The 27,764-nt window shown below is 36.3% G+C and overlaps 1 protein-coding gene across 1 annotated transcript; it reads left to right on the top strand.

The window, feature by feature from the left end:
* NETO2 (neuropilin (NRP) and tolloid (TLL)-like 2) lies at positions 1-22,599 on the top strand. The gene is made up of 9 exons (XM_009574755.1): positions 1-55; positions 4,058-4,114; positions 5,581-5,721; positions 6,929-7,177; positions 9,589-9,612; positions 9,723-9,850; positions 13,437-13,665; positions 18,489-18,602; positions 21,618-22,599. The coding sequence occupies exons 1-9, from the start codon at positions 1-3 to the stop codon at positions 22,196-22,198; spliced, it is 1,578 nt and encodes a 525-aa protein (XP_009573050.1). The 3' UTR covers positions 22,199-22,599.
* Positions 22,600-27,764: the final 5,165 nt, after the last annotated feature.

Here is a 27,764-nt window from a genome sequence, read left to right as displayed (position 1 = left end):
ATGCAGTACCAGGACACTTGTTCAGCACTAGCTCTCCACTGCACCATCCTACAGGGTTTGTCTCTTCTCTAGACACTTCCTTCCTTCCTTCTTACTGACTTGTATGGTCCAAATTAGTCTTTGAGATTTGAAAATATTTTTCCAGGAAGTCGTATGCATTTAGGACACCAAGTGATTGCTTTGTTGTTTTTAAAATGCACACAAAAATGGGTTAATGGAAGCAGTCTAAAAGGTCTAAAAATATCCTGACTGATTTTTTTTCCTTCTTTCTTTTCCTTTCATCCTGAACATTGATAGGCCTTGTTTTCAGCCAAAAAGCTCCTGTTTGCTATCCCACATTATACTGTGTCATGTAAATGCATGCAGTTTAAGGCAATACTACCTCAGGCGTCCTTGCCCAGTACTCTCAGGAAGAAGAGATATAAGTCCTCTCTCCACCTTTTTGCTAGCAATGTGACAGAGATAAGGACAGCACACATACAGAGTATTAGTCAGAGATACCTCGTTTCTTTATCGTACCATCACCCAGGATAAAAGTAATGGGAAAGGAAGGCCCTTAAACATTTGCTACCTAGACTGCTTTGAATACATCTTAAGGGTTGTTGAGAGCGTGAGAAGGATAGGCATTGCCAGGGAAAGGCAAGAGATGGAAGAGATTAAAAATGAAGAGGATGAAAAGGGCAGGGAACAAAGAGAAGGTGGCCCATAGTTACTATATCCATTCATCCATATAACATGACAAAAAGAAGACAGTAAGACAAATATTCAGCCCATTTGTCTTCTGTAATTGCCTGCATATCCATGCTGTTCTGCAGGAAACATGCACTGTTCTTTTGCACTTATACACGCATACACGGCTCTGGACTATTTATAGAAATGGCACAGGCTTTAGTGAAAGCCAATCAGATTTTCTGAAGTTCTTTTAGGAGGCTCCTTTCTGTATCTGCATCGTTTTAAGAAGGGAAATCACTGGTTAGTGTAACTGAACACCTATTGTCTTTATCTGTACAAGAGAGCACAACCACTGAGAGAAACTTAGCTGCTTACTGATATTTTCAAGGTGAAAAAGAAAAAAAAAAGGTATACTGTAGCAGTGTTAGCCATAATAGATAGCTGTACTAGAAAAAAACCCAAAACAAACGAACAGCACCCCAGACTTGAAAGTGACTATCTGCATTAGTTTTGTTAGTCATGAAAGTGTTTCTTACTCATATTTCTGTGTTTGTTTGCTTTAAGAAAAAAAGACAAAGCCCATTTCACATTTCAAGAAGCAACACAAGTTACAAAGAGATTGCTATGTCCTTGCAAAATAGAGGGTGGGCTTAGCACATCTTTAAGAAAGCACATCTTCAATAGAAGAACATACTGACACACGATTTATATAGGATCGTGGAAACTGCATTTACTTTAACAACAAAAGTCAACTTGGAAGTGTTGCTCCAAAACCGGTGTAGAAAAAAACCAAAGAATATACACAGACAACTTTATAACCACTATCAAGATTCTCTGTTAAGGACAAGCGATCTCAGGAGTACAAGTGCATTGTAAGTTCATGCACTTAAACTTAGATCTTTGAGTGCACAGTTTAAACACACAAGCTGCAAAAATAAATTGCAAATTATTTTGAAATAGTTGCATCTATGTAAGAAATATTAAAAACTAAAAATATCTGAAAACTAATGTCAATCATATGTTAATGAAGATGGAATATTTGTTTATTTTATTTGCTGTAAAGACTAGTGAACATCCATAACTTGAAGACCAGTAATGGGTACTAGATACTTTCTTTTGAAGGATGAATTTTCAATCTAGGGTGAGTCAGCAATGATTAATGATCGATACTTTGTATTGGGATAATGACAGTTAGGAAGTATATTTCTGGTATATTAATACTGATGAAAATACGGAATTATTGCAAAGATGGAAATTGCAAAACTGCAGAAGTCTTAACTTACTGTCTCATAATCCATCCCTAAAAATCAAATAAGCTTCTAGGAACACAACACTTGTTTGCAAGACCCATATGTTATTTTAGAACATCCATAGTTGTAAACTCGACTTACAAGGGAAAAAGCGGTTGTTGGTAAGGAAAGTCTCATAATGATATACAATCTGTTTTAATATAGGTAGAGAGAAGAAAGGGCGGCAGAAACATACATAATAAAACACAAATGCTAGATGGACACTTTCAGGGGCAGACTTTGACTCCTTTTGTCTTTCCCCAAATAATAATAGATATATTATGTAGATAATGTAGATGATACATTACAGTAGCATCTAGATGAGTTCAGTCAAGATCACCGTAGATCACAGTCACTGTATGCTCACTCTGGAACTCTCTAAAGGATTGAAAGTCTAACAGCAACACAGGGAAAAATCACAGATAGAGAAAATGCCATTTCAGCACGAGCCACTAAAATGCCTGAGCAACAATAGGGGAAAATTGGGGAAATAAAATGAACTTTTTGAATGTGACAATAAAAATCTTTTTTTTCCTGCAGTGGTAAGGCCATGCCTGTCTTAGTATTAACAAGTAGATTAAGAACATGGGAAAGGCCATACCAGGTTAAATCAAAGGTCAATCTAGTCTGGTGTCTTCTTTTACAGAGATATAAAAGCAGAGGTCTCAGAAACAGTATAAAATTATGTTTGCCCCAAATATTATCCCAGACTTCCAACAATTTATGGCTTAAGGGGTTTCTGAAACAGAATTTTCTACCTTAAGGATGCATTATGAAGTAAGTCCATTAAAAAAAAAAAGATTTCATTTACTTTGAACATGCCACCTGCTAGCTTTGTCTGATACCCCCTGGTTCTTGTATTAGAAGAGACAACAAGTAGTTGCTCTTTATTCGCCATCTCAATGACACTCATGTTTTTTTAACTTGTATCCTATCTCCCCTCAGCCAGCTTCTGTCCAGGGCAAAGAGTCCTAGCCTTAGCTAGTTCTCCAAGATATGTGTCCAGAATTATAGAGATACTCAAGACAGAAGCAAATGAAAGATTTGAAGAGTGGCATAATTATATACTCTGTTTCATTCGCTTTTCCCTTCCTGGTAATCCCTAACAATTTGAGGAGACAAAGCATTTTAGGAAAATCTGGACATTAAGCCTGCTTTAAAACTGTTGATGAATAGTGGAATATGGAATCTTTAATATGTGCTGTTCAGACTAACAATTCTTGGGTGCAACAAAAGTGTAAACATAAGGGAAAGGCCAAAAGCAAAACCATCTAGACGACAGCTTCTTTTTAGGGAAGGAAGGAAGGAAGAGGAGGGTTGGGGGAAAGCATATACCAAAATATTTAACAGGTCCAATATTTAGTCAATTCAAATCTAGAAAATGCCAGTATGTACCAACACCTGAGACGAACGCACCACTTCAGCAAACGAGAGTGCTTGCAACAGTGTACATCCTAACAGTATCCACATCCTAGCTGTTGTCACTGCTCAGCGTAAGTCTCTCCCTTGTTAGAACTTGTATCTGCTCGTTTTCTACTGCCACATCATTTGCAGAAATCACTGGTATTGTGGCAGCATTACAACAACCAGTCTTGCAAGCACAGTTCTGTAGTGCTCCTGAAATCGATGCAGGGATAAGACCATGCAGTGTCTCCTGTGGTCCTGATGAATTTCTTGGAAGCCGGAGAAGTCTTTTGTACACGTTATGGATATGGAGTTTTAGGATAAATATGGTTCAATACTGCAGTGAAACATCTCGTTTCAGGATATAAAAGTTATATAGAAGATAGATACCATTTAATTTTATAAAATACTTGCAAATTAGTAGATATTCTTAAACTCCCCTCAAACAATAAATTGCAATTCTCATACACGCTTTCTTAAGGAACCTGGAAGAAGAACGGACAGTGCACTTAGACTGCATTGGTTTTCTAAAGTTGAAATTTTAAGAAAGCACGTAAATGAATTACGTATTTTTGTATGTTCTGAGTTGTTTTGGTTAGTGATTCTAGGATTTGCATGAATCAAGACTGCAGAAAATGGTCTATAATTTTGATGAAGTACTGATGTTTTTCCTGTCCAATTTCTCTCATCAGTGTTGCTAGTAACAATCCTTGTAGTGGAAGGGATTGCCATTGCACAGAAGACACAAGGTACAATTTTGGTTTGATGATTTTCTTTCAAAAAATGTAACCGTTTTATGATTTTTAATTAAGCAATACAAGTAAAAAAGTATTTGTGTTCCAGTATTAATAGCTCTTGAATTACCAATATGAATTCCAGTATTTTCCATTTTCCCCCTATTTATTGCATTTTTTTCCAACTGAACAAAGCCATCCAGTCACAAAGAACATGGACGTTCACTTACCTAGTTAAAGTTCTACGGTTTCAGACCTTAAAGGTGGAAAAAACCACCATGGAAATTCATGTTTTCTGTTTCTGACAGCAAATAGTCCACCCTCAAACATTTTTGAAGCCTGCTGAGTGTGGAAGGCATCAGTTTCACAAACCTTATTTTCTCATATGTGGGACTAACCCACAAATAGGAGAGAAGAATTCCTTGAACTGACACCTACAGAATTTCCTTGAACAATTTCTGCAGGAGAGGCTAAGTTTTCACCCCCGTAAATCAAAAAGCTGCCAAGATACCAGTTGAAGGTGATGTAATTTACTGGAGATAGCTAAGACCTGTATCAACATGGACTCCCTCTCAAAGGTCTGCAAAGAAAAACTGCATAAATATAAATAACATTATGAGAGCACCGTGTGAGATTTAGGAAAAATCTAGCAGAAACCACATATCCTGTGTCTTACTCTCTCCAGTTCTGCTGATACCAAGGAGAAGGGTCAAAGGTACTTAAGATGTAAGAGAGATCATACTATTCCCAACTCCTTTCTCCTTGGATAAGGAAATCTTAACTAACAAAGCTCCTGTGAATGGTCTAGGGTGGTGCACTAGTTTAGTAATCTGCATAATCTCTGTCAAGGATCATATTTCCCTGTACATCCCGAAGACCACCTTTGATCTTAAATGAGACCTTTAGCTACCAGTGCAATCTACCTATTGCTAGTAATTTGATTAAGTACCATTGCTGTATTTAGTGTATTTACATGTTATAATTCATTCTCTTGTAAGTATTCTGTATTCCAACAAATTATTGTAAATAGATACTCAGTCTAAGGGCCATGTACTTCAGTATGCTCTGGAATCAGGGCCAAAAATAGTAAAAGCTAACAAATATTTTGGATTTTATTTGCATAGGAATGGAGAAGACATAAGCCATAAAATAATGCTGCTGTATTGGCAGCCACTGTGACTATTTGACTTAGAAAGAAGAGCATAAAAAAATCTAAACTGACTTGGGTAAAAAAAATTACCCCCTCTCTTCCCAAGATTACTGGACATATTTGATATTCAAAAACTGTGATCTCTTTATGATATACCACATCACTAAATTAAACATAAGATTTTCCTAGCTAGATATTAACGAGTGGCATATAAGAGGGTTTTCAACCAAAATAAATTACTTTCTTCTTTTATAGGATATGCGTTTTGTCAGTGTTTTACTTTTGCATACTTGCAGGAGAAATTTATTTGATCACTTTTTTTTCGCTTAAGGTGGGCAAAATATTGGAGTGAATCGCATTTCTCCTACCCAGTGTAACAATTGGGTACGGACAAGTAATGGAGGACATTTTGCTTCACCAAACTACCCTAACATGTACCCACCAAATCAAGAGTGCATCTATATCTTAGAAGGTACATGCTGTATTTCTGCTTGTGTTGTAATCTTACTGTTAAATGGATAATCTTGGACTGTTAAAACTCTGTCATTTTACTATACTGTCAAATATTGTATAGCCATACTGGCAGTATAATCAATTCTGCAGTCATTTGGTTGAGCAAGAAGCTAAATTTACTCTCTGAAGTAATAATAACAAATTAATAGAAAATGCAAACATTCAGGAATTAGCTATATGGAATAAGACATACCCTCACAGCCAGAAAAAGCAGCGTCAGATCTACTGTAATCTATGAAGGCACAGAACTATTAAGATAAAAATTGTAGCTTGTTATCTTACTATCACTTCCAATATTGCTGATAAACTGCAAAAGATGGTTGAAGACTATATTCTGTCTATCTCACAAGCAGATAATCTTTATGCTCTCCTTTATTAATAAAAAAAGGCACATCTGACTGCCATAGCACCGTACTAAAAATATGGAGATTTGTTAGCACTGCTGAGGTCTAATTATTTTTTCCTCTTATTAGAATGCACCCAAAACCCACTGAAGTCAGCTAAAAACGTTAGTCAGCTTAATCATCAGATTCATATCAATTAGTTGAAATATTTCAAGTAAAATGTTTCAGAGAGTTTTTATTTGTACAGTATAGTAATGGGTCATAGACACCCTCATTTTTGCTTGTATGCATGCACATCTGCAGTTTTGCATCTTCCCTGCCAGTGAAGGCACTGGAGAGCAGATATCCTGTCCAGCTTCAGAATTCGGACATACCAGATCCATTGCTGGATCTCCCTTGCACAAGGCAGTTTCCATGGGGCACGGAATTGGTTTCCATGCCTCTGTGCTTGCCATTCTTACACAGAAACATTATGGGCACCTGGGTGAGACAAAGACCCTCCACAATTTCTAGCTAAGATATGGTCCTTCCTGCAGACCACTGCCAATATGTGCAAACAGCCACGAATGTTTTTAACTCATGTATAAGTAAGGCATAAGATCTAAACAGAGTGTTAGAAACATAGAAGTAAATCCTTTTTGCATGCAGAAGAAGCAGACAGCATGTGATTCTTTAATGCTGTCATTCCAGATGTATTTTGAGAAGTTTCCAGTCTCTTTTTTATCTTGCTGTTTTGGAGGCCTGTCACTTCATTATTTCATGTGTTCGTGTGTTTTTCATATAGATCTTCATTTAATCTTTTGCTCGATTTTTTATGTCTAGCTGCTCCACGACAAAGAATTGAGCTGACCTTTGATGAACCTTATTACATAGAACCCTCATTTGAATGTCGGTTTGATCATCTGGAGGTTCGAGATGGACCTTTTGGTTTCTCCCCTCTCATTAATCGTTACTGTGGTCTGAAAAGTCCTGCACTAATTAGATCAACAGGAAGATTTATGTGGATCAAGTTTACTTCTGATGAGGAGCTGGAAGGAAAGGGATTTCAAGCAAAGTACTCATTTATACCAGGTAAAGGTGCCTAAAATTCTGAACGAGTTAATGACTACTTGCTCCCATGGAACTCTGTGGATGTGTTTATGCTGGCAGTCTAGAGCTGTATTTCATAAGTGCTTATGAAGGCAAAGTGACAATGTGATAGTTACAGTCTGTGTCCTGCTAATCCTACAGCATACTTGACTAAAACCACTTTGGAAAATTGACTGAAGGGAATTATAGGTCTATAATTTGCTAGTGAAGAAGTCAGTTGATCTTGTTCATGCTGAAGGCTTTAGCAACTTCCCTCTTTGTTACTCTAACTTGTACCACTTTCACCAGTGGTAGTAATGGAAAGAGCATTTATGTAGACAAATAGTGGCATTTTTTCAACAGCCCATCTTCTAGGAATATAAGACACTATGACAAAAAAACCTGAAGCAAATCTACAATAGCGCTTCCAGGCAGATGCAAAACATTTTAAATCTCCGTTCTGAAAAGCCAGAGGAACTATCTATACAGTCCAAGCATCAGCTCTCAGTTAGATTCCCTCAAACCACAGGCTCAGACAATAGAATTGTTCTTTGCTCAAAGTACAGTGTAGCTTACAGCGTATGAAGGAGAGGATAATATGCTGACAGTGCCTTTAGACAAACAAAAAGTACATCTGCTCTGTGGGGCCACTTAAAACTGGCAGGGCATTCTTTTTACAAAAATATTTGACCTTATGTCCTTGTGCAATGCTTGACTGATGTACTTCATAGATACTATATGTGTAGTTATCAGCATTTTATTGTCCTTTGGGACAAAAGACAGTATACAAATGTCAGCTCTACTACTACTATAAGCGTATACACAGGCATAACCGTTTAATGTCATCTTTACCCAACTGGTCTTTACCCCTACAGCACATGAAAACACTATACATGATTATATATTACTCCTTATAGAACTGTATACCTTGCCAGGGATTTAGACTTGGAAACTCTTCAGACTAACATGGTGACCAATCCACTGGGAATAACGTGCTAAAATGTTTTCATAGGGACAGTACTTTCGCATTTTGCTAAGTCCATTTCCAAAGCCATTTCGTTAACATCACTTTCAAAACTAGCTTAGCCTAGTTCCAGGCTGGAGCTTTAAATATACATTTAAACTGTATATTATTTTCACAATAGATTTCGGCAACTGCAGGACTGATATTTTTCTTTCCTTTTCTTTCCTCTACATTTACATAGAGTGTGGTAAAATATTTGGGGATTATGAAAATGGAAGGGGACATGAACGTACACCCCCACTTCATAAAAAAAAATCAGTTCACAAAGAAGGTTGAAAATCTCGTGCAGAATTTTGCATATAGTGACCATAGATTTCACTATAGGTAACTAAAACAGAGGAGGGCAAAGAAGGCATTTTCTCAACTGTACTGAGTCTTAAGCTTGGGACTGAGGCATTTTAGGGGAAATGATAAACTCCCTATACAGAAAAGCATTTAGAGGACCACAGAAAGAGCCAAATTCTGCAACTTCATTTGGAAAAGAGTTTTGTACAAAACAGGCATGCACTTTTGCATGAACTAGTGCTTTCTTTGCATAGACTAACATTTCACACACATACACACACTATGATTTGCGTGATTTCTGTGGTGATTTTCTATGCCACAGCTGTGAATGGGTGAATGTAAGCCTTGGACATCCCAGCCCATTACAGACTCATTTTTAGCCAAGCCCTAGTCCCAGTAAAGTCAAGTACCATCAGTTAACCATTATGAAAAAGTATATTCTTAACTCGCTAGTAGTATGCATACAATATACTACTACAGTATATACTACAGATTCATATACGTCATATTTAGAAGAGAGAAGATAGAGGATAAAGGTGAAATTCTGCCTTCATAAACGATGTCTAGAACTGTGCTACCTGGCCTAATAGAAGAGGCATGGGTACCCAAGAGAAAAGTATCTTTGGTATCGAACTGTCCTTCTTTATATTCTTTATTAATAGCAATTAGCAATTTCAAAGTGTTGATATAGTCTACTAAACTTCAAATTGTTCAGAACTAGACAGACAGCAATCTGATAAAAATGATGCACACAGAAAGATCCCCTGTACTCTTGTGGAGCTCCAGTGATTTCAGTGAAAACTGGCATCGTTAAATTCAGAATGTAATGTAGGAACAAAATAGCCAATAGTAATTTTTGGTGTTATGCTGGAAATCTGAGCTGTCAGTATAGAATTACCTTTTTCAGATAAGGTCAGTCTTTGTGGAATAATGTTATCATCTGAAAAAAAATTGTCTCTGTACCTTCCAATCGATTCAGTAAACTTTCTGGCAATTTTTATTGTGACATAATAAAAAATGGACATAATCTTCAGATTATACTAAACCTTGAAGTGATTCTCAAGCATTGATAGCCCCTGTGATTCATGACTTCTTTCTATTACAGATCCTGACTTCACTTACCTAGGAGGTATTTTAAATCCCATCCCAGGTCTAGTATTACAGTAACAATTTCTTTATACATGAAATTCTAAATTAATATCATATTGCATTTGACAGCAAGGTATATGTTCTCTCTAGACTGCCAATTTGAGCTCTCGGGAGCCGATGGAATAGTACGTTCCAGTCAGGTAGAACAAGAAGGAAAAACAAAACCAGGACAAGCAGTTGACTGCATATGGACAATTAAAGCTACTCCAAATGCTAAGGTGGGTTTCATTCATATCATTCAGCATATAATGGGTTTCCAAGTCATTAGTAACAGGTAATAGTAACTAGCTGTGATTTGCATAATGTTTCACTTTCACTGAAATGAATTATGTATCAGTGGCTTAGGAAATCCACATAGAGGATTGTTTCTGAGATTAAACTTATACATCAAGTCCACAATGTTGTCTTCCTATTATTTGAAACTTAAAATACAAAATAACTGTGAAAGCTGTTTAAGAAACCATTTTCAAGGGCATTTGACTTGGACTCTGGTTTGATTGGAAGACTGCAGGCAAAAATGCTGGCTAACAGCTGTGATAAATTCCAATAAATCTTGCTGTCATGGTTTAAAATTTTGCCTCCAGTGGTTCTATTGGAGAATTTGGTTCTGTTCAAAGTCAACAGAACATGTACCTGCTCCTCCCAGTCTAATTCACAATCCAGCACCTTAAAACCCACTTTCATCAGTCTGAGCTAAAATGAAAGGCTTTACTTCGAAACAGCTGAGGAATTTTCTCTTTTTCTCTTCCAACTTAGCTATAGGATCACACCCTCTTGAAGTGCCACAATAAAATTTGCTAGAACTTTTCTGCTCAATCTCTAAAGAGGCATATTAGCTGCTCAAGCCAAAAATCAGCATTAGTTACCTAGGTACCTGGTATTTATGATTGTGCCTGCTGTACTAGACTGCTTACAACAACATCACTATCTTATGCTCATTAAAAGCAATTTGAGCTTTATTGTTGGGCAGAGAGAAGGATAAAATCCTATTCATAATTCCAAAATACGATAGCTATAGCCTGTTTAAAAAAACCACAACAGCTATATGTTTCAGAATCATATACTTGTTAATTACTTGAGTTGCACTGAAGAATACATTTTTTTCCTCCATATAGCATACACATCTGTAATTTTGCTTCTGTCTGTGTATTAAAGCACATACCACTGCTTACAGAAAAATTAAGAAATATTTTTAAGCAGTAGCTACCAAGATGACAAATCTACTCTATGCCTTCTTACACACTCCTAATGGTTAACTAACCAGCCCTATTCACCAACTTCCAAATTAGTTCTAAAACAGCAACCTAAAAGATGGTAATAAGAGGACAAGACAAGAAAGAAACTAAAACTCCATTAATATATTTGAGCCTTTGAGGAAGTGACTCAACTCCCAAGAGCCCTATACTAGTCTAAGTAATAGCAGCAGTTCTTCCAGAAACAATAATAAAACCATTTTCTCTCTACGTTGCCACTTCAGTGCACCAGGTCTTATGCTTAAGTATTTTAATAAATTATTGAATGTTGCCAGAAGGCAGAGTTATAGTTGGGTCAGTCCTGAGATTAGATCATCATCCTAAATTATTGAGTTAAAACATTACAGAAAAATAATTCTTAGTATTCTTACAGTGGTTACTCAAGCTTCAAATCTGGCAGAATTATGATGATAAAATCCATTAGATCTGATATGGTGAGTCTCTTGAGAAATATAAGCATAGACATTTTTAATTTCCTCAATTTGATTATGTAATAAAAATAGATTTTTAAAACTGACACAACTGCAGTAATGAAAGGATTTTTAAAATCTGCATAACAGATATTTAATAAATTACCTCCAGATTTCAGAAAATTACTAGAATAATCAATATAATCTAAGAGTGAGGACCTTCTATATTTACTTGCCTAACACACTAACCAGAAGGAGCTTTTGCAGAGCTGAGCTCTTTCAATGGAATTATTTCTTTGTTTTCATACACTAAAAGTGTGCTAATTTATTTTTAGCTTCCCTTGTAATTTTACAGCAGATATAAAAAGTCAATCATTAAATAAAAATACCATCTCTCAGCCTAAATACTAGCACTTACAGCTCAAACCCATGGGTAAGACATCAATGGAAGACAGGTTCTCAATGTAGCTGAGAATTTCTAGCAGTAAATCTAACACAGAGAGCAGCAAAAAAAAAAAGAAAAAAAAAGAAAAAAATATACTGAAAATCACAAAACAGGGAGATGCAGCATGAGATAATATGGCACAAACTGCACCTTTTCACAGAACGTGCAAGGGGAGACAGTGCTGGCAACCTGCCTCTGGAAAACACTGGAAAGGAAGAGCCAGGGAGTACAAGTATCACCTGTCTTTTACTGTGCTCTTTTACCATGTTTTCAATAGAGCCTTTTAAGTGCATGGGGGGGGGGGGTGTTTATCTTTTTTTTCCTCACATAAAGGTGGTTGGTTTTGTTTTAGTGAATTCTTTAAAATTCAGTTTTAAAAGGCTTTGGCACTAGCTGAGGTTAAAAGCGAGATATGGCAAAAGGGCAGAAAAATAGGTAATATAGCAGTAGTAAGCGTGGTATTCATCTACCCTGTCTTCCCTGCTTCCCAAACTAAGCAAGAGCTTGAGATTCTTGTCATTAGGCAGATGCATGAAAAACCGCACTGTGCAAAAGGTCTTTAGCATCCATAGTATCAGCTGGAGAGGTAATTGTAAACTGTACTCAAAAAATATACAGTCTAGACCCAAGTTTATCTGAGGAACATGCTGAAGACCTCATGGATAGAGGAGGAGGACCTCTTCTCCCATGGAGCCGGAGACCTCAGCCTCCACATGGATAGATTTCTTCTCTGTCAAAATAATGGCTGGCTGAGGAATTTTTAAAGTTTAAAGATGGACTTCACAGCATTCTTAAGTGACTTAGTTACATATCTCATCAACTTTCACTAGAATTTTGAGAATTCCAATAGAACCATTCAAGAGATTAAAAAGCCCTATGATCTTTTCATGTAATTCTAACTGAATTACAATCTTGCACAAGTTTCCTGCTCCAGCAAAATAAATTATTTGCTTACTCTTCAAGTGCCATCTTGGTCTTTTAATTTCCTTGCTGCATATGTTCTACCACATACGCTGCCTTCTCTTGGATTAGATTTCTGCTTTTGGAGGAATTAAGATTGGCTTAAATTTACTAACTCTTCCTAGATAGCCAGCTTACTTTTCTCCTGCTTCCATTTTTATTCAAATTATTCCTGACTTCATGGTTTATGTCTTCCATAACACTGCTCTGGTTCAGTAATTAGCTTTCATTCTGAAGCAACAAATTTTAATTTCCTTATTTTACTTCAGAGCTTTTCTGACTAGACTCCTTCCCTTATATTTTAACATTGTTTTTATGAATTAAAAAGGAAAGAAAACAGTCAAAATACCATTAAAATTCTTTCAGCACATTTATGTGTTTCTTGTATCTCTTCTAGAGTAATACACTGCACATTTAGCAGAGCTGCTTAGGGCTTTCTTCAGCAAGTGTGTTGCTTTTTACTTTTTTTCCAAGGGGAGTGGAAATATATCAGAGTAAATGATTAAGTAAAGATTGTTTTGAGGAGGGGAGAGAAGCGAAACAGATACTCCAGACAAACTTCAAGTAATACTCTACATTGACATTTAATGAGAAAATGTAAGTTTACAAGTGTTGTGAATTGGTAGTTATGCATATGTGTAAGGGGACAAAACATCTTATTCAAGATTTGCTAAGAAAGAAAACTGTCTTCTCTGTATTTCTTTTCCTAGAGACATTAATTTCTCTTTTCTAACAGATTTATTTGCGATTTCTCGACTATCAAATGGAGCATTCAAATGAATGCAAAAGAAACTTTGTTGCTGTGTATGATGGAAGTAGTTCTATTGAAAACCTGAAGGCAAAGTTTTGCAGCACCGTAGCAAACGATGTCATGCTGCAGACTGGGACAGGTGTGGTACGAATGTGGGCAGATGAAGGCAGTAGACTAAGCAGATTCAGAATGCTGTTCACTTCATTTGTGGATCGTAAGTAGATCTTAAGTGCCTGTTCTCCTGGTATCAGGGTACTTCAGGTATTTTAGGAAAAGCATCAGCTATATATTATGCAGCAGGAACACACAAAAAAGGTTGTATCTGTTTCCTTCACATACTAGCAGGTAAATTAAATACTTGCTTTATTACAGTTATAAGCATGGTTCCTGAAGAAAGGGTTTCCTCCATTCTTAAAAGGTTTATTTTTCATTTGAATTCAGTAATAATACAGCCCTTCTCACAAAGAGTTCTACAAATGAGCACAGATTTACTTAAAAAGACAGGAATGGGACTGAAGCATGCTCTCCCACTAGCCCCCATCTTCTAGTTCCCTGCCAGACACCACAACAGACTCTTCTCAAGCCCACACGGGGCTAGAAAACACGTGTGACCCTGCAGAGTCTGGATCTTCTTCCTATCCACAGCCCTACCTTCAATTTTGGATCTGGAACTATACCAACTCCAACTACACCTAAGCTGCTACCTCCTTCTCAGCCGCATGTGGCTCTAAACGATCCCACACATGCTCCCTTAGCAAAGTCCAGTTGTGTTGCACAACCATGGATAAGCAGTTAAATTCAAATTTAATTAAGAAATTTGCTATTAAAAGCAGAGCTGTAAATGCAACCTGGATTTCTGTTTGGATTCCATAGCCTGGGTTAGAGATAGTCTTTATTCTCATTGTAGATCAAGATGATTCATGAAGGCATGCTTTTTGTGAGATTTTCTTCTAAGTGCTTTCTCTCTGAACTTAATGGAGTTTTGTTGCCTCACATATTTACAAAGGACAACATTGTCCACATTGCAGAACCTGAAAATTAGTGGCATCTTCAGCATAAAAGTAGACTGAAGTTTAGAACTGCAGAGCAGATCTGAGATACATAGGGAGAGCTGAATAAAACATATCTGCCACTTCAGGAAACCAGACTTATGCTTGTGCTAGAGGTTTTCAAAAAGTTCTGCTTGAAGAATAAATAGTACAGATTTGCTGTCAAAGAAATAACTTTTTTGACAGAACTAACATGTTTGTAGCCAGTCTTGAAAGGGATCCTGGTCACCACCTTGCAAAAAAGTTCAGGTTACAGGTAACAAGTAGTTTTTATACTCTTTTCCATAAAACAGTAAAGTTTAACACAGGAGAAAAGTTACTTTCTGTAAAACAATCTTTCTGAAGTCATAGAGACTTATAAGAGAAAGAGCTTATTGCTTACTTTGCATACATGATAGTAAGAAACAATGGCATGTTTCAAACTAGTCTATTGTTTAACCTACTATAGGCATTTAATAAACTTTAGATATTGTGAATTTCAGTAAATATCAGTTTTAAGCACAACTTGCTTGCAAAATTTATAACTGCTTTTCCAGTAGCTTGCTGTTATTGCAATACAATTATTAATATTAGTGATAGTGCAAGGTATTCCAGCTTTCAATCTAAAAAACGCTGTGAACTTTGCCAGAGAAATTATCCATTTATATTATAAATATTGGAGTGGGTTTTTTGTTGTTGTTGAGTTGGGGGGGGGCTGTTTTTGTTTTTTGGGTTTTTTTTTTTCTGAGTGCAAGAGGTTGAAACAGTAACTACTCCTAAAGCTAGGTAACTTTCCAAACTTATGATTTTAAAGCAACTCAAAAGTCATTGGCAGAAGAAAGTCTGCAAAGGTACGTGGTTATTCTTATTTATCTTCTAACCTGAGATACTGTCTTTCTTGGATAAGGTAATTCAAAAGTATGTGTCTGAAAAACATTTCATGTATTTTTAAATAATCTAGTGATAAGCAATTTTTCTAACTGAAAAAAGAGAATCCGTGCTTATCTTATTTTCAGATCATTAAGCTATTTTTCTCTTCTACCTTACTAATGATTTGTAATTATATGAAGCCAACCATGAAAACAATCAATATTTCTGAAGAGATTTACATAAATGAACTAATTGTGCATGACAGTCACCTAACACACACCTAGTGCTGCTTGCAGATTTGACTAAGTAATTCAGCTAATAGCAATGTTAAAAATCAATATATTTGATTTCTGGCTTCATTCAATACATGAATAATGCTAGATATAAAGAACACTGTGAACATTGCACCAGAACATTGCTGTTATAAGAAGACTCCAGCTATGTCCTTGAAGTCCTGGACCAGAACCAATCAATCATTGTGACTTTTAGACTTTGTACTCCCCAAATAACAAACAAAAGGAAAATGAAGTCCATTTGTCCCGTCTTTATAAACTCGTGAACAAAAGCCATCCCCCAAAAATGTTAAAGAGACTACACAGGAATGTAAAATAGAGACTGCGCTGGCGGATGGAGAAGCAGCAGCAGAATGCATCATCCAAAAATACAAAAACATGAAAAAAATTCCCCTGTTCAGGGAAATAAGAAAGGGAATGTGTCTTACATCATAATTCTTCCTCAGTGCCTTCACCTTCAAAAGAACTACAACTCCATACAGATCCATATTGAAACACTAGCAGATACACACGGATCCATGACAACCTCTCTGAACACAAATTTCATAGATCCTCCTTTATCTCACAGTCAGAAATATTTGGTAGATATTGTAGCCTATTACATACATAGCCTTTTTAAGCTGTTCTCTTTAAACGATGATCCTATTTATCCTTTATAAAGTAAAGCTTGTGCAAACTTTCTTTCAAAATTCAGAAGGAAAACCTAAGTCTTTTCTCCCCATGTGTGCTAATAAGGCCAAAAGTCTTTTATTTTGTAGTCTACATAGTGAACATTTCCATTTTAACTATTAGCCTTTGTCCCATTATATATGTATAATGGTTAGAAATGTTGAGTACATCTTCCTGTTTCTATGAATTGCTTTAGGTTGTCTGGGATACCTGTTTTCATACCTAGATTGATACTCTTGCATAAGTTTTAGCTTGTCATCATTTAGTCCTTCAGGGAGAAGGTGTGAATCCCTTTGGAATTTAATTGCAGCATGATTTTGGATGATGCTTACATCATCATGTGTCATGATTTCATATGATGCTTACAGAATAATGTTTACATTCTGCCTTAAAACCATTAATTATGTGAATTGCCTTAGCATCCACTGTTGATACATTGTAGGTTATAGTTTGGCATACTGACAGCGCAACCACCAGGTTCCTTTATATTTTCTTTCCTAAACAGTAGCAGTTGGTGAAACAGTTAAAGACAGTTAAGTCTGAATGTATGAAAATTCTTCCATTTACCAGGTAATTGTATGGTTGAACTTAAAAAAAGTCCCACTTAATCATGTCCCACTGAAAAATGGTTTGGCCCTTGAAATAAAGTGGGCATAAAACATTCTTAAAAGAAGGCTTTGATTTAGAAACTTAACTAGGAAGTCGGAGAGGATCAAGGAGAGCAGGTTTCCCAAGACCATATGCAGTGAGTTTCTGAACATCTCCAAGGATTGAGACTCCACAACCACTCAGGGCAACCCATACCAGTCATGTCAGATGCTGCAAGTCTTTATCTTCATGCCATTTCCCTGGATCCCCCTATATCTCTCTTGTACTGGTGACCCCAACACTGAGCATGGCACTCCAGATGTGGTCTCACCAGTGCCAAGCAGAGGGGAAGAATCACCTCCCTTGACCTAGTGGCAATGCTCTTCCTAATGCAGGTCAGAATGCTGTTGGCTTTTTTTGCTACAAGGGTGCATCGCTGCCTCATGTTCCACTTTTTCCTCCATGAGGACTTACAAGTGTTTGTCTACAGAACTGCTTTCCAGCTGGCTGGCCCTCAGCCTGTACACATGTGTGGAGTTATTCCTCCCCAGCTGCAGGACTTTGTTTCCCTTTGTTGAACTTTATGAGGTTCCTGTCGACCCGTTTCTCCAGCCTGTCTCAAATGGCAGCACAACTGTCTGGTCTATCGGCCACTCCTCCCAGTTCTGTATCATCTACAAACTTGCTGAGGGTGCAGTCTGTCCTAACATCCAGGTCATTAATGAAAAGGTAAAACAGTGTTGGCCTCACTGACTCCACTAATAATAGACATTTCTATCATAAAAATACCACATTACTGAGACAGAGAAAGAGAAAATCTTGCCAGTGCCCTGAAATCATAAAGAATTCCCTATGTATATTATACAACATCCTGAAAAGAATTATTACTATTTTTTTAATACATTTTTCTAATGTCAAGGAGCTATAACAACATTCACAGAAACATAAAATCTTTAGGGTAACTTTCTAGTTAATTTATTTCTTCAAATTTCTAACTATATATAGACAGATAGATAAAAAGCTGAACTGTACTCTCTCTTAATCCCTGCATTAGCTCTAATAGGAGGATCTAAGAGTTTTGATTCACAAGCGGGAATGACTTAAATGCCTCCAGTTACTGAAATCTCTTGCAGTTACTGAAACAGTCCTCCACAAACTGAAATCTGATTTGCCTTAAGATATTAATGGGCTCTAAAATGCAGATGTTCAGGAACTGCTTCACAACCATCTACATAGCAGATGCACAGCAGATTCAATAAATATATAATTGATGGTGAGCATGTGATTTTTAAGTATTAAGGTTTTAAAGACAAGTATTAAAGCCTTCTTGCATTATCTGTGTTGTGTGACTGTCTATCTGCTACCCATTTTGAGCAAGAATTTTTTTTTTTTTAATAGCGTTAATAATGCACCAGAAAGTAACCAGATGAAGATAGAGTAAATCATCTAATAATGCGCGATGTGCAGGAAAAGTGATTGTGTTTGAAACAGAGATAAAGAATGAGTATGCATGTTAAAAAAGTAACAGGAATTTGCAATGCATCAGTTACTGAAAATTCCTAATGTTTTCTTTCTCTTCTCACCTGCAGCTCCCTGCTCAGGCAATACTTACTTCTGCCATAGCAACATGTGCATCAATAATTCTTTAGTCTGCAATGGCATTCAAAACTGTGCATACCCTTGGGATGAAAATCACTGCAGAGGTGAATATAGTGCAAAGTATAGCCTTTATGAGCTAGGCTGGTCAGTTTGCCTTTCAAGGAAGTTATGAAATATCTTTTTCCTGGAAATATGCTGAAGACAGCTATTCTACTAATCTCAGGAAGGTGTTCCAAATTTTTTATTTAAACTCAGGAGACACGTAAGCATCCTGAATATTGATCTTACTGCTTTATAATTAAATTTCTTCCTCTTCAGCATATACTTTCTATTTTAAAAGTATGTCAGCTTAATAGGAAATAGAATTTAGTATTTGCCAGGTTGCATCCTATCCATTTCTAAACTTTAAATGAAGCAAGGATCACAGGGACAGGCAATACCTTTTATTAGAGAAAAAATACAGAGCTGGAAAAAGACAGACAAGCCTTCAAGCACAAAAAGCCTTTCTCAGGGCTGAAGTGGAAGCAACAATCTTCAAAGACAAATACAATCTTAAAACATTTGTTTTAAGTTGATAATCACAGACTATCTCAGAGTAAATGCAGCTGCTGCATATGGTGTGAGAAAGGGTGGGAGGAAGGAGGAATTGTTAGGAAGCAAGAAGTCATTGCTTCTGGAAAACAGACATGTAAATCACTGCTGCTAGAACATGGGGTAGGGGAGTATTGTTTAAAGCATCACAACTACAGTAAAGACTTCTTTCAATATCAGGTTTTGTAGGAAAAATTCTCATGATTTGAGGAAATTGTTATTCTGCTAAAGCACAAATATATTCACCCGTGCTTCAACAATAAATGAATTTTCAGAGTTGGAACAAAACCAGCTTAAGGTCAACAATTTTTCTTGCTAAAAGAAAACAATGAAACAACAAACTTGAGCTTGGGTTTTTTTGACAAATAGAATGGCATAAATAGGCCTAAACACAGAACTCCTGAAAGATTTAAATATGTACTCCATTTCAAAGAGAAATTGACACTGCAGGAAGGGGCAAAACCTTCCCTACAGAAAATCTTGAAATAAAATGGCTTTTCAACACACAAATGCAGCTTAAATTTCTTAATAAATAAATATTTAAAAAACTACTTTGAAATTGCATTTTGGGCAAAGAAAAAAATTCACACTCCTAATAAGTACTCTAATGCAAGGTATATTATGGAAGCTTTCCAGTTAACAAAACTGATCCGTAACTCCCAAGTTTTCAATGTAGAAAACTAAACAATCCTTAGCTTTGATAATATCCAATGTTCCCTCTTAAGTGCAATTTCTAGATCTCTTTCCCATCTCTACCAACTGCTTTCTAGAATCTCGCCTAGAATCCACACTTCACTCACGTACTGCAGTATTTAAAAAATGAATTCCATAAAAACCATATCGCAATGTGAAGAAAGTGTCTTTCCCAATATTTGCTGTAAATTGCTGTATCTGGTGCTGAATAACCTACCATGTTTTATGTTGAATACAATCTAAATTCTGCTTTAATGCTTGCACAGCAGATAATTAAGAGACAGCTGAAGACTGCATCCATATTGCTAGCTAAGGTAGACTGAAGGGAGACTGCAAATGAGCAATGTCTAGCCTTAAAAAGAAAGCTTCTCACGATTGTGCTCAGTTCCTGCAGGCACCCAGAGTTCTCATTTCATCCACATCAATAGCTGCCTAAATCTGAGCATATTGTGACCTGCCTTATGCCTAAGCCCAGTGACACAAAAACTGATATAAAAGTTAGTCATGTGCAATTTCTTTTAAGAGAGGACATAACCTTTTGCATAACTTTTTGATTAGAATTATCTTCCAAGAATTAAGAAACCTAGATGCAGATGAGAGAGCTGCTATAGCACTGAAATTCATATCTACCACAAAGTATGGTAACACTAAGATCTAAGCTATGCAGGACAAGGGGAGATATCCTCCTTCACATTAAAGGTGTAAGCGTAACTCAGAGTAAACAGTCTAACAAGTAGAACTGTATTTCTGACGTAACTTACTAGCCAATTCCTTGGGACTCTCTATTTAGTATATGGATTGCTTCAAATAGTGTATGATGGTATATAACTCTCTCTGTGCACTGTGGGTGGAGTACTTAGGTGCATAACACACATATCCAGATAGCAGGAGCCAGATATCTAAAAATAACATGCAACATTTAGGCTACTACATTTTCTTCTACGTAGTCTTAAATGCTTTTCTCCCCCACTAGAGATGTTGCAGAGTCTCAGTATAGAATTCTTTTAGTCCCCTAGGACAAGTACATTTACAGAACAGAAATCCAATTGGAAAATTTTAATCTTCAAATAAGAATTTTATGTATGGAAAACCATCTTGTTCTGATGCTGCCATCTTGTGTGTTTTCATATGAAGTACTAACCAAAAGTGCCATATGATTTGGGTTGGTTGGTTCCCCCTCGCCCCCCTCCCCTTTCTTTTTTCCAACTGACTTGATTACTGGACTGTTAAAACTGGAATATATCTATGCTAAAGCTCCCTGTGTTGAAATAGGTATAACAGACTTACACAATAGACACAGTCATTAAGTTTCCACAAGATGTGAAAACAAATAGTACAGTCAATCTTACATCATCACTATGATAATATTTCACTTTTAAAGAAGAACTAGATAATTTTAAATCTAGGTTTCCTTCTATGGACATCAATGGGAATGTTACCAGCAGGAGCAAACCACGGTAAGAGAAGCATCACCTATAGCTCTATAAACTCCTATTTAACTCATGGATTTTGGAATATGAACTGATCAGTATAGGTACAGAATTGAAGCCACATCCCAGCAGAGTCAGCATGCTCTGGCCACAGAGTTCCACCTGCCACTGAATTATCATATGGTAGTCACTAATGCAGACAGGGAATTAGACTTGCTGAAAGAATGCACAGATCCGGTATGATAAATCCCATTGACATACAGGTCTGGTCTCCAGTGCCATTAAGTCATTTCATTAATACAGCACTTACGTGGCAATCACAATATAGCCTGCTTTGTTTTAATACATGATCAAAAGTGTGGAAAATAATAAAAGCCTTATTATAATCCTCAATTTTTTTTGCAGAAAAGAAAAAAACTGGATTGTTTGAACAAATCACCAAAACTCATGGAACAATCATTGGCATCACGTCAGGGATAGTTTTAGTTCTTCTCATCATTTCAATTCTCGTACAAATAAAGCAACCTCGCAAAAAAGTTATGGCTTGCAAAACTGCTTTCAATAAAACTGGTTTCCAGGAAGTATTTGATCCTCCACATTATGAACTATTTTCACTAAGGGACAAGGAAATTTCTGCAGATTTGGCGGATTTATCGGAAGAACTTGAAAACTATCAGAAAATGAGACGCCCTTCAACAGCTTCCAGATGCATTCATGACCACCACTGTGGCTCCCAGGCCTCTAATATAAAACAAAGCAGGACAAACCTCAGCTCCATGGAACTTCCCTTTCGCAATGATTTTGCGCAGCCTCAGCCAATGAAAACATTTAATAGCACATTCAAGAAAAGTAGTTACACTTTCAAACAAGCGCATGACTGCCCTGAGCAAGTCATAGAAGACAGGGTGATGGAGGAGATTCCGTGTGAAATCTATGTTAGAGGAAGAGAAGATACGGCACAAGGTTCATTATCTATTGACTTTTAATTTCCTAGTGAAGGTGGTATCAGTGTATATACAAGATGCTTGTGTATAATGACAGTGTATATATTAAAAGTGTACTATATGCAGCGTGTGAGATGCACACACTTTTAGCTTATTATACTTCATTTTAAAAAAAAAAACAAAGTCTTCGTAACTAATTCTTGCTGAAAAATGGTGGATTTCCTCCCATCTTCCCAAGCTACCTATCTAGTGGAGGAGTAAGACACAGACTTTGCATGGAAATTATAAGTTAAGGATATTGGAAGAAAAAAACAACTACTAATCATTGAACACTGAAAACAATGACTACTATTCTCTTCCTCATATCATTTTCTCTTCTATAGACGTCTGCTTTTCAAGACAATTTAATACCTCAGTTACATAAATAAAAGTAGTTAAGTGCACCACGTGTATGTCAACATAGGTGTCTTACTGTATTTGTCAAATTGAAAGTAGAGTTAGTGTTAAGTGCCAGTTAAGACTCAAGAATTATGTTACAGCCATCTGTTTAATCTTGCCTACCATTTATATTGCCTTTAATTATCAGTTCCTCACTCTATGCTTTGTGAGAAATAAGTGTAAAGGATTACTTCCTTTCAAAAATATTTCAATTAATTTTAGTACATTTGGAAATACAGTCTTTGCAGCTTTTGGTTAAAACACAAGTAAGTGCTCATGTTTTTCTAGATGCAGACTTACAACAGTTTTCTTTCAAGAAGGTTTAGGATTTTAAAATATTCTGCCATATATTATAGATCCATATGGCTCACTGATTTCACAGCTCTGTAGTTAGAAAACAGTTTTGTTCCTGCGTTTTCCAAGTATTTACATAAATAGACTGTACATTTGTCTCTTAAAAAGCCTTTTACTCCTTATTGCAGCCAATCTTCCCTACTAAAATCAGTGATGATACTTTTAGCTCATGTCCTGAAGAGAACTGCTCTAAGGTCTGTGTGATTACCAGGTATGTGAAGATACTGGAAACAGAGAAATCACAAAGCAACTCTTATTAGCCCTTATGGAACCCTTCTTGTCCCCCTTGTTTCCACTTGCAAAATTGCACATTTCATACCTTTTTTAATGGTGGTTTGGACCTAATTTTAAAATTTTTACAATATAGAAAAATTTTTAAAATATAATAATTCTCATTGTGGTTTTTAAACTTTTTATATAGTTTGATACTGTACAGACTATTTATTAAATCAAAATCTAGCACCTGTACAGCAGGCTTGTTTCAGTGTCCCTATTAGCAGCTCTGAATAACATGCGGTGACTGCTGCGTACGTTGCAATTTGTCAAGGTTACTTAATATGACTTCCACTTAGCCTACATCTTATTCCCTGGCTTGTTTGGGTTTATTCTGGTATGTTCTTTACAGGAAACCTTTCACTAAAGGTGACCTTCGAGCTTGCATTAGGCATATCCTTTATTTACAAACATATGTAAAACCATAATGTTTGTTGTGCTGACTGTGGTACAAAAAAAAAATCTTAATATACGACCCTAGCAGCTGAAAAATCTTTTCTTTAAAATAAAAGATGAACAACAGCTGTAATCACAGATTTTCATTAGAATGACAAAGAAAAGAATTTTTTTTTAGAAATGCTTAGAATGTAAGAAGTTTAAGAGCGGGGAGGAACTGAGTATCTTCAACACTTCCCAAATTCAAAATTAACTCTGTCTGATGTCTAGAAAGAACTTAATCAGAAGCTCATAGATCAGACCGCTAAGGTCTAAGGCTGTATCCTGGTGTCAGTTTTTGTGCTGGTCCCAGAATGTATTACAATTTGAAAGAATGAAAATAGGCATTATTTTTAGATGCACTTCATGCAGAAGATAAGTGTTAAAAAAATCTAGTTAATTTTGACTTGAAAATTTTTGAATATTTAATTAAAACATTTATTGACAGATTTCATTTACTGCTCATTGATTTTAGTAATAAATATCTCACCATGACCTATATGATACAGAATGTTATTTGTGACAGTCTATTAGTTCCACATTCTTTCAACAAGTAATATGTAGTTTTACACAAGTCATTTTTGTCCATATAACTCTTGTAAGTGCTAGGTTTGCATGATTAAGTTTTCTTTTTAAGGTATATTTATCCATGTGATAAAAATAATGTGATTCCTATTCTTTCCTAAGTTATATTGTCTTTGAACAGTAAATCTGTAATAATAAAACAAATAGTAAGCCTGCAAAGCCCAAGTCTGTGAAGAAAAGGGGAAAAGCTCTATTGAAGAAGTTCCCAACTGGCCTGAATAATATTTCAGTCTCAGTTGTCACTTTTTGATTACATGGTCAAAACACAGCTGCTTTTTGGCTACCCCAGAGCATATAGGTGAGCTCCCATAACCAGTCATGTCTCTGTGTCTTCTACCCTCTTTCCAATATCCCCAAACCCAGCTGTACGAGCTTCACTTTCCCCCCTTCCTTGCTTTCTTATCTGTTTTTTTTGTCTTTAGTATAAATAAAGACAAGATACTCCTGATTCCCAATACAGAGCAAAAACTCTCCTGGAGGGAGCTCTTCAGTCTTTTTATAATAGCAGACACAAAGCTTACTGTGGCAATAGTTGTGCACTTGAACAGATCTGAGAGAGAAACCCAAAGGAATAATGATTTCTATAGGCTTCTATAAATAGTAAGGGCAGGAAAATGAAATATCAGTGCTTGTTTTATAGAAGCAAGGTGAAATTAACACTGAACCTAAAAATCTGAAAGGAAAACTTGTGCATGGTATGTTTAAAAAACAATATGGCTATACATCTCATTGTAACGTTGGGTTCAGTTACGTAGCTGTGCTTTAAGAAACGAGTGGTAACTATTAGAGCCATAATTCCACTTCCAGTATAATCAAATTCCTTTCACTACAGAGAAAAACTAACTGGGTAGACTGCTTGGTATTACTCAGAGTGCAGAAAGCTGACATTTTCAGCAAACGAATCTAGTATTGGTTTTGCAGTCTCAATCCAGTTGAAGCTGAGGTTGTGGTCTTTAAACTTTTTTTTGGTATTAGCGAAAATCACCACCTTTCATACTCTTGCAATATTTAAGTACTGTTAGCATATTTCCATTGTCTCCATCTTAAATCCATACATTTCTAGGAGCATCCTGATTTTGCACTCAGTTGTACCCATACCTCTGACTCCCTCTGTTAACACTGAATGCACATAAGCAAAGATACGATCCCTAGACACATTGACCAGGAAAAGGCGCACAACATTAACTACTTTTTGGTATTTATAATTAATTTTTACCTTTAATCATAGTAGCTTAGATGTCAAACTGTGTTTGACCTCGAATACTGTGTTCAGTTTTGGGCCCCTCACTACAGGAAGGACATTGAGGTGCTGGAGCGGGTCCAGAGAAGGGCAACGAAGCTGGTGAAGGGTCTAGAGAACAAGTCTTATGAGGAGCGGCTGAGGGAACTGGGGCTGTTTAGCCTGGAGAAGAGGAGGCTGAGGGGAGACCTCATCGCGCTCTACAACTACCTGAAAGGAGGTTGTAGCGAGGTGGGGGTTGGTCTCTTCTCCCAAGTAACTAAGCGATAGGACGAGAGGAAATGGCCTCAAGTTGCACCAAGGAAGGTTTAGACTGGACATTAGGCAAAACTTCTTTACTGAAAGAGTGGTCAGGCCTTGGAACAGGCTGCCCAGGGAAGTGGTAGAGTCACCATCCCTGGAAGTATTATTTAAAAGACGTGTAGATGAGGCGCTTAGGGACATGGTTTAGTGCGCATGGTGGTGTTGGGTTGATGGTTGGACTTGATGATCTTAGAGGTCTTTTCCAACCTTAATGATTCTATGATTCTTTCTAACATGAAGAAGGATTTGTTTTGGATAAAAGTTGTAGAACTAAACTCACAGCCAACAGGAAAATAAAAGTGACTGAGAACCATGATTTTTGAGAGTTCTGTAAGGAGACATCTGCATTTATAGATATGATGACAATGGTATAGGAAACTCAGACTTAACACAGTACTGACTCTGAAATCTTTCAGTGATCACAGAAATACTAATTTGTACTTAAAGTGCATGAGATTCTCTTGTCTGCTATAGACAACATGACCCTCATAGTGCATGCAAATTATAATAGCATATTATAAGAAGTGCTGTCTGTTTTTACTAAACCAATACAAAGAAAGGTTACAAAAAGAGCTGTCATTGACTTACAAGAAAAGATGCTTGTCATGTGAACACTTCATAGAATTTTTAAGTCATTAAAATACACTTTGTTTTGTTTTTTACTTGGTACAGAGAATTCTGTGCATTAGCAGCAAATCTCCTGCTAAATGAGGAAAAAAGGCTGGCCTTATTTTCAAATCAATTTAGTCGTTAAATAAGAAGATTCTTGTATCAATTATCATAACAGCATTTAAGTTTCCAAACTATTTAAGTATAATCCTTTATCTAAAAGGCTACCAACAGCAAAAGTAATAAAAAAAGATCTTGGCACCTATACCTGAGTAGCCAAGAGTAAACTACTGCTTCAAATGGAACAACTTAATTCATATGGATATACTGAAACATATCTACAGTTTGATCTTGCTCTATGGTCAGTCTCTATATATCTGTTCACAGTAAAACTCAGTCAAATCAATTTATTTTTACATGTCCTTGTTTCAAAGTTTATGTGTGAGTCCTGTGATTGCTCGGAAGGTCTGTAGACTGTTTACCAAAACAAGATTCCTAATCTATGTCAGCCTGAAAGATAAGCTGATTTTACATTATTTGAAATCACAGTGTTACAACTCGATTTTAATTACAATGGGAGAAAGGATTTTAAAATCAAAAACCTTTCTTTGAGTTGATTCATGCTTTGAAAATGAGTATTTATAGCACCTATCTCAATCTAACAATATAAAAGCTATTATCTTTAAGACGTCTGTTCCTGTGGTTTCCAATAACCATCTCTGTATAGGGTAAATCCCCCCTATAAATACACAAATAAATCACATGTCGGTATGCTCTAATATGTGGTTCTGTGTCACCATGGAACTGCAAGTATATTTTCACATTCAAATTCCTTTGCTACACGCCATTTTACAGAATCAGCTTAACAAAAATCTGTTTTCCATCTGTTTCATAGATCAACACCAACAACAGTCATTTGTCAATTGTGAACTTGTTCCCTCTTATCTAGCTATTGAAGATAATCTACTATATACCAGATAAAACAGCTTAGTTTTTATAAGCCTGTTCTTACAGAGCCAGGCTCAGGGAGAAACAAAGAACTTGATGTCTTTGTGTGTCTTTCCATTACCATCACATAATTTATGGTAATAGCTTTTATACTGGAGAAACCCATAAAATTTATGTCAAATTCTGTTCAAGAAAAAATAAAGTACTATAATAAACCAAATAATAGGTACCTAAGACCTACATACCTCAAAATTCAAAATAATTTGCTGTTTTGGAATCTGAATCATGCCTTCTGAAGGGTAAGAGCTGTCAATACTGCCAGTGTACTTAAAGGATGCACATCATACCATCTTCTCTGAACAACTACTTCTCCTTCCAAACACAGATTTCCTAGACAACTTGAAAGTTTTAAATTATTTTATT

Source organism: Fulmarus glacialis, unplaced genomic scaffold (assembly GCF_000690835.1).
Source record: "Fulmarus glacialis isolate BGI_N327 unplaced genomic scaffold, ASM69083v1 scaffold17373, whole genome shotgun sequence".
NCBI classification, from domain to species: Eukaryota; Metazoa; Chordata; class Aves; order Procellariiformes; family Procellariidae; genus Fulmarus; species Fulmarus glacialis.
Note: the sequence above shows the minus strand (reverse complement) of the source record. Positions and strands in the feature narration are given on the sequence as shown.

Bases quoted from the DNA above. Each gene is read 5' to 3' on its own strand.
- NETO2 (XM_009574755.1), top strand. From the start codon at position 1: ATGCAGTACCAGGACACTTGTTCAGCACTAGCTCTCCACTGCACCATC. The intron at 9,613-9,722 runs GTATTTTAAATC...TGTTCTCTCTAG, and splicing joins TGACTTCACTTACCTAGGAG to ACTGCCAATTTGAGCTCTCG. The intron at 18,603-21,617 runs GTGAATATAGTG...TTTTTTTTGCAG, and splicing joins GGATGAAAATCACTGCAGAG to AAAAGAAAAAAACTGGATTG.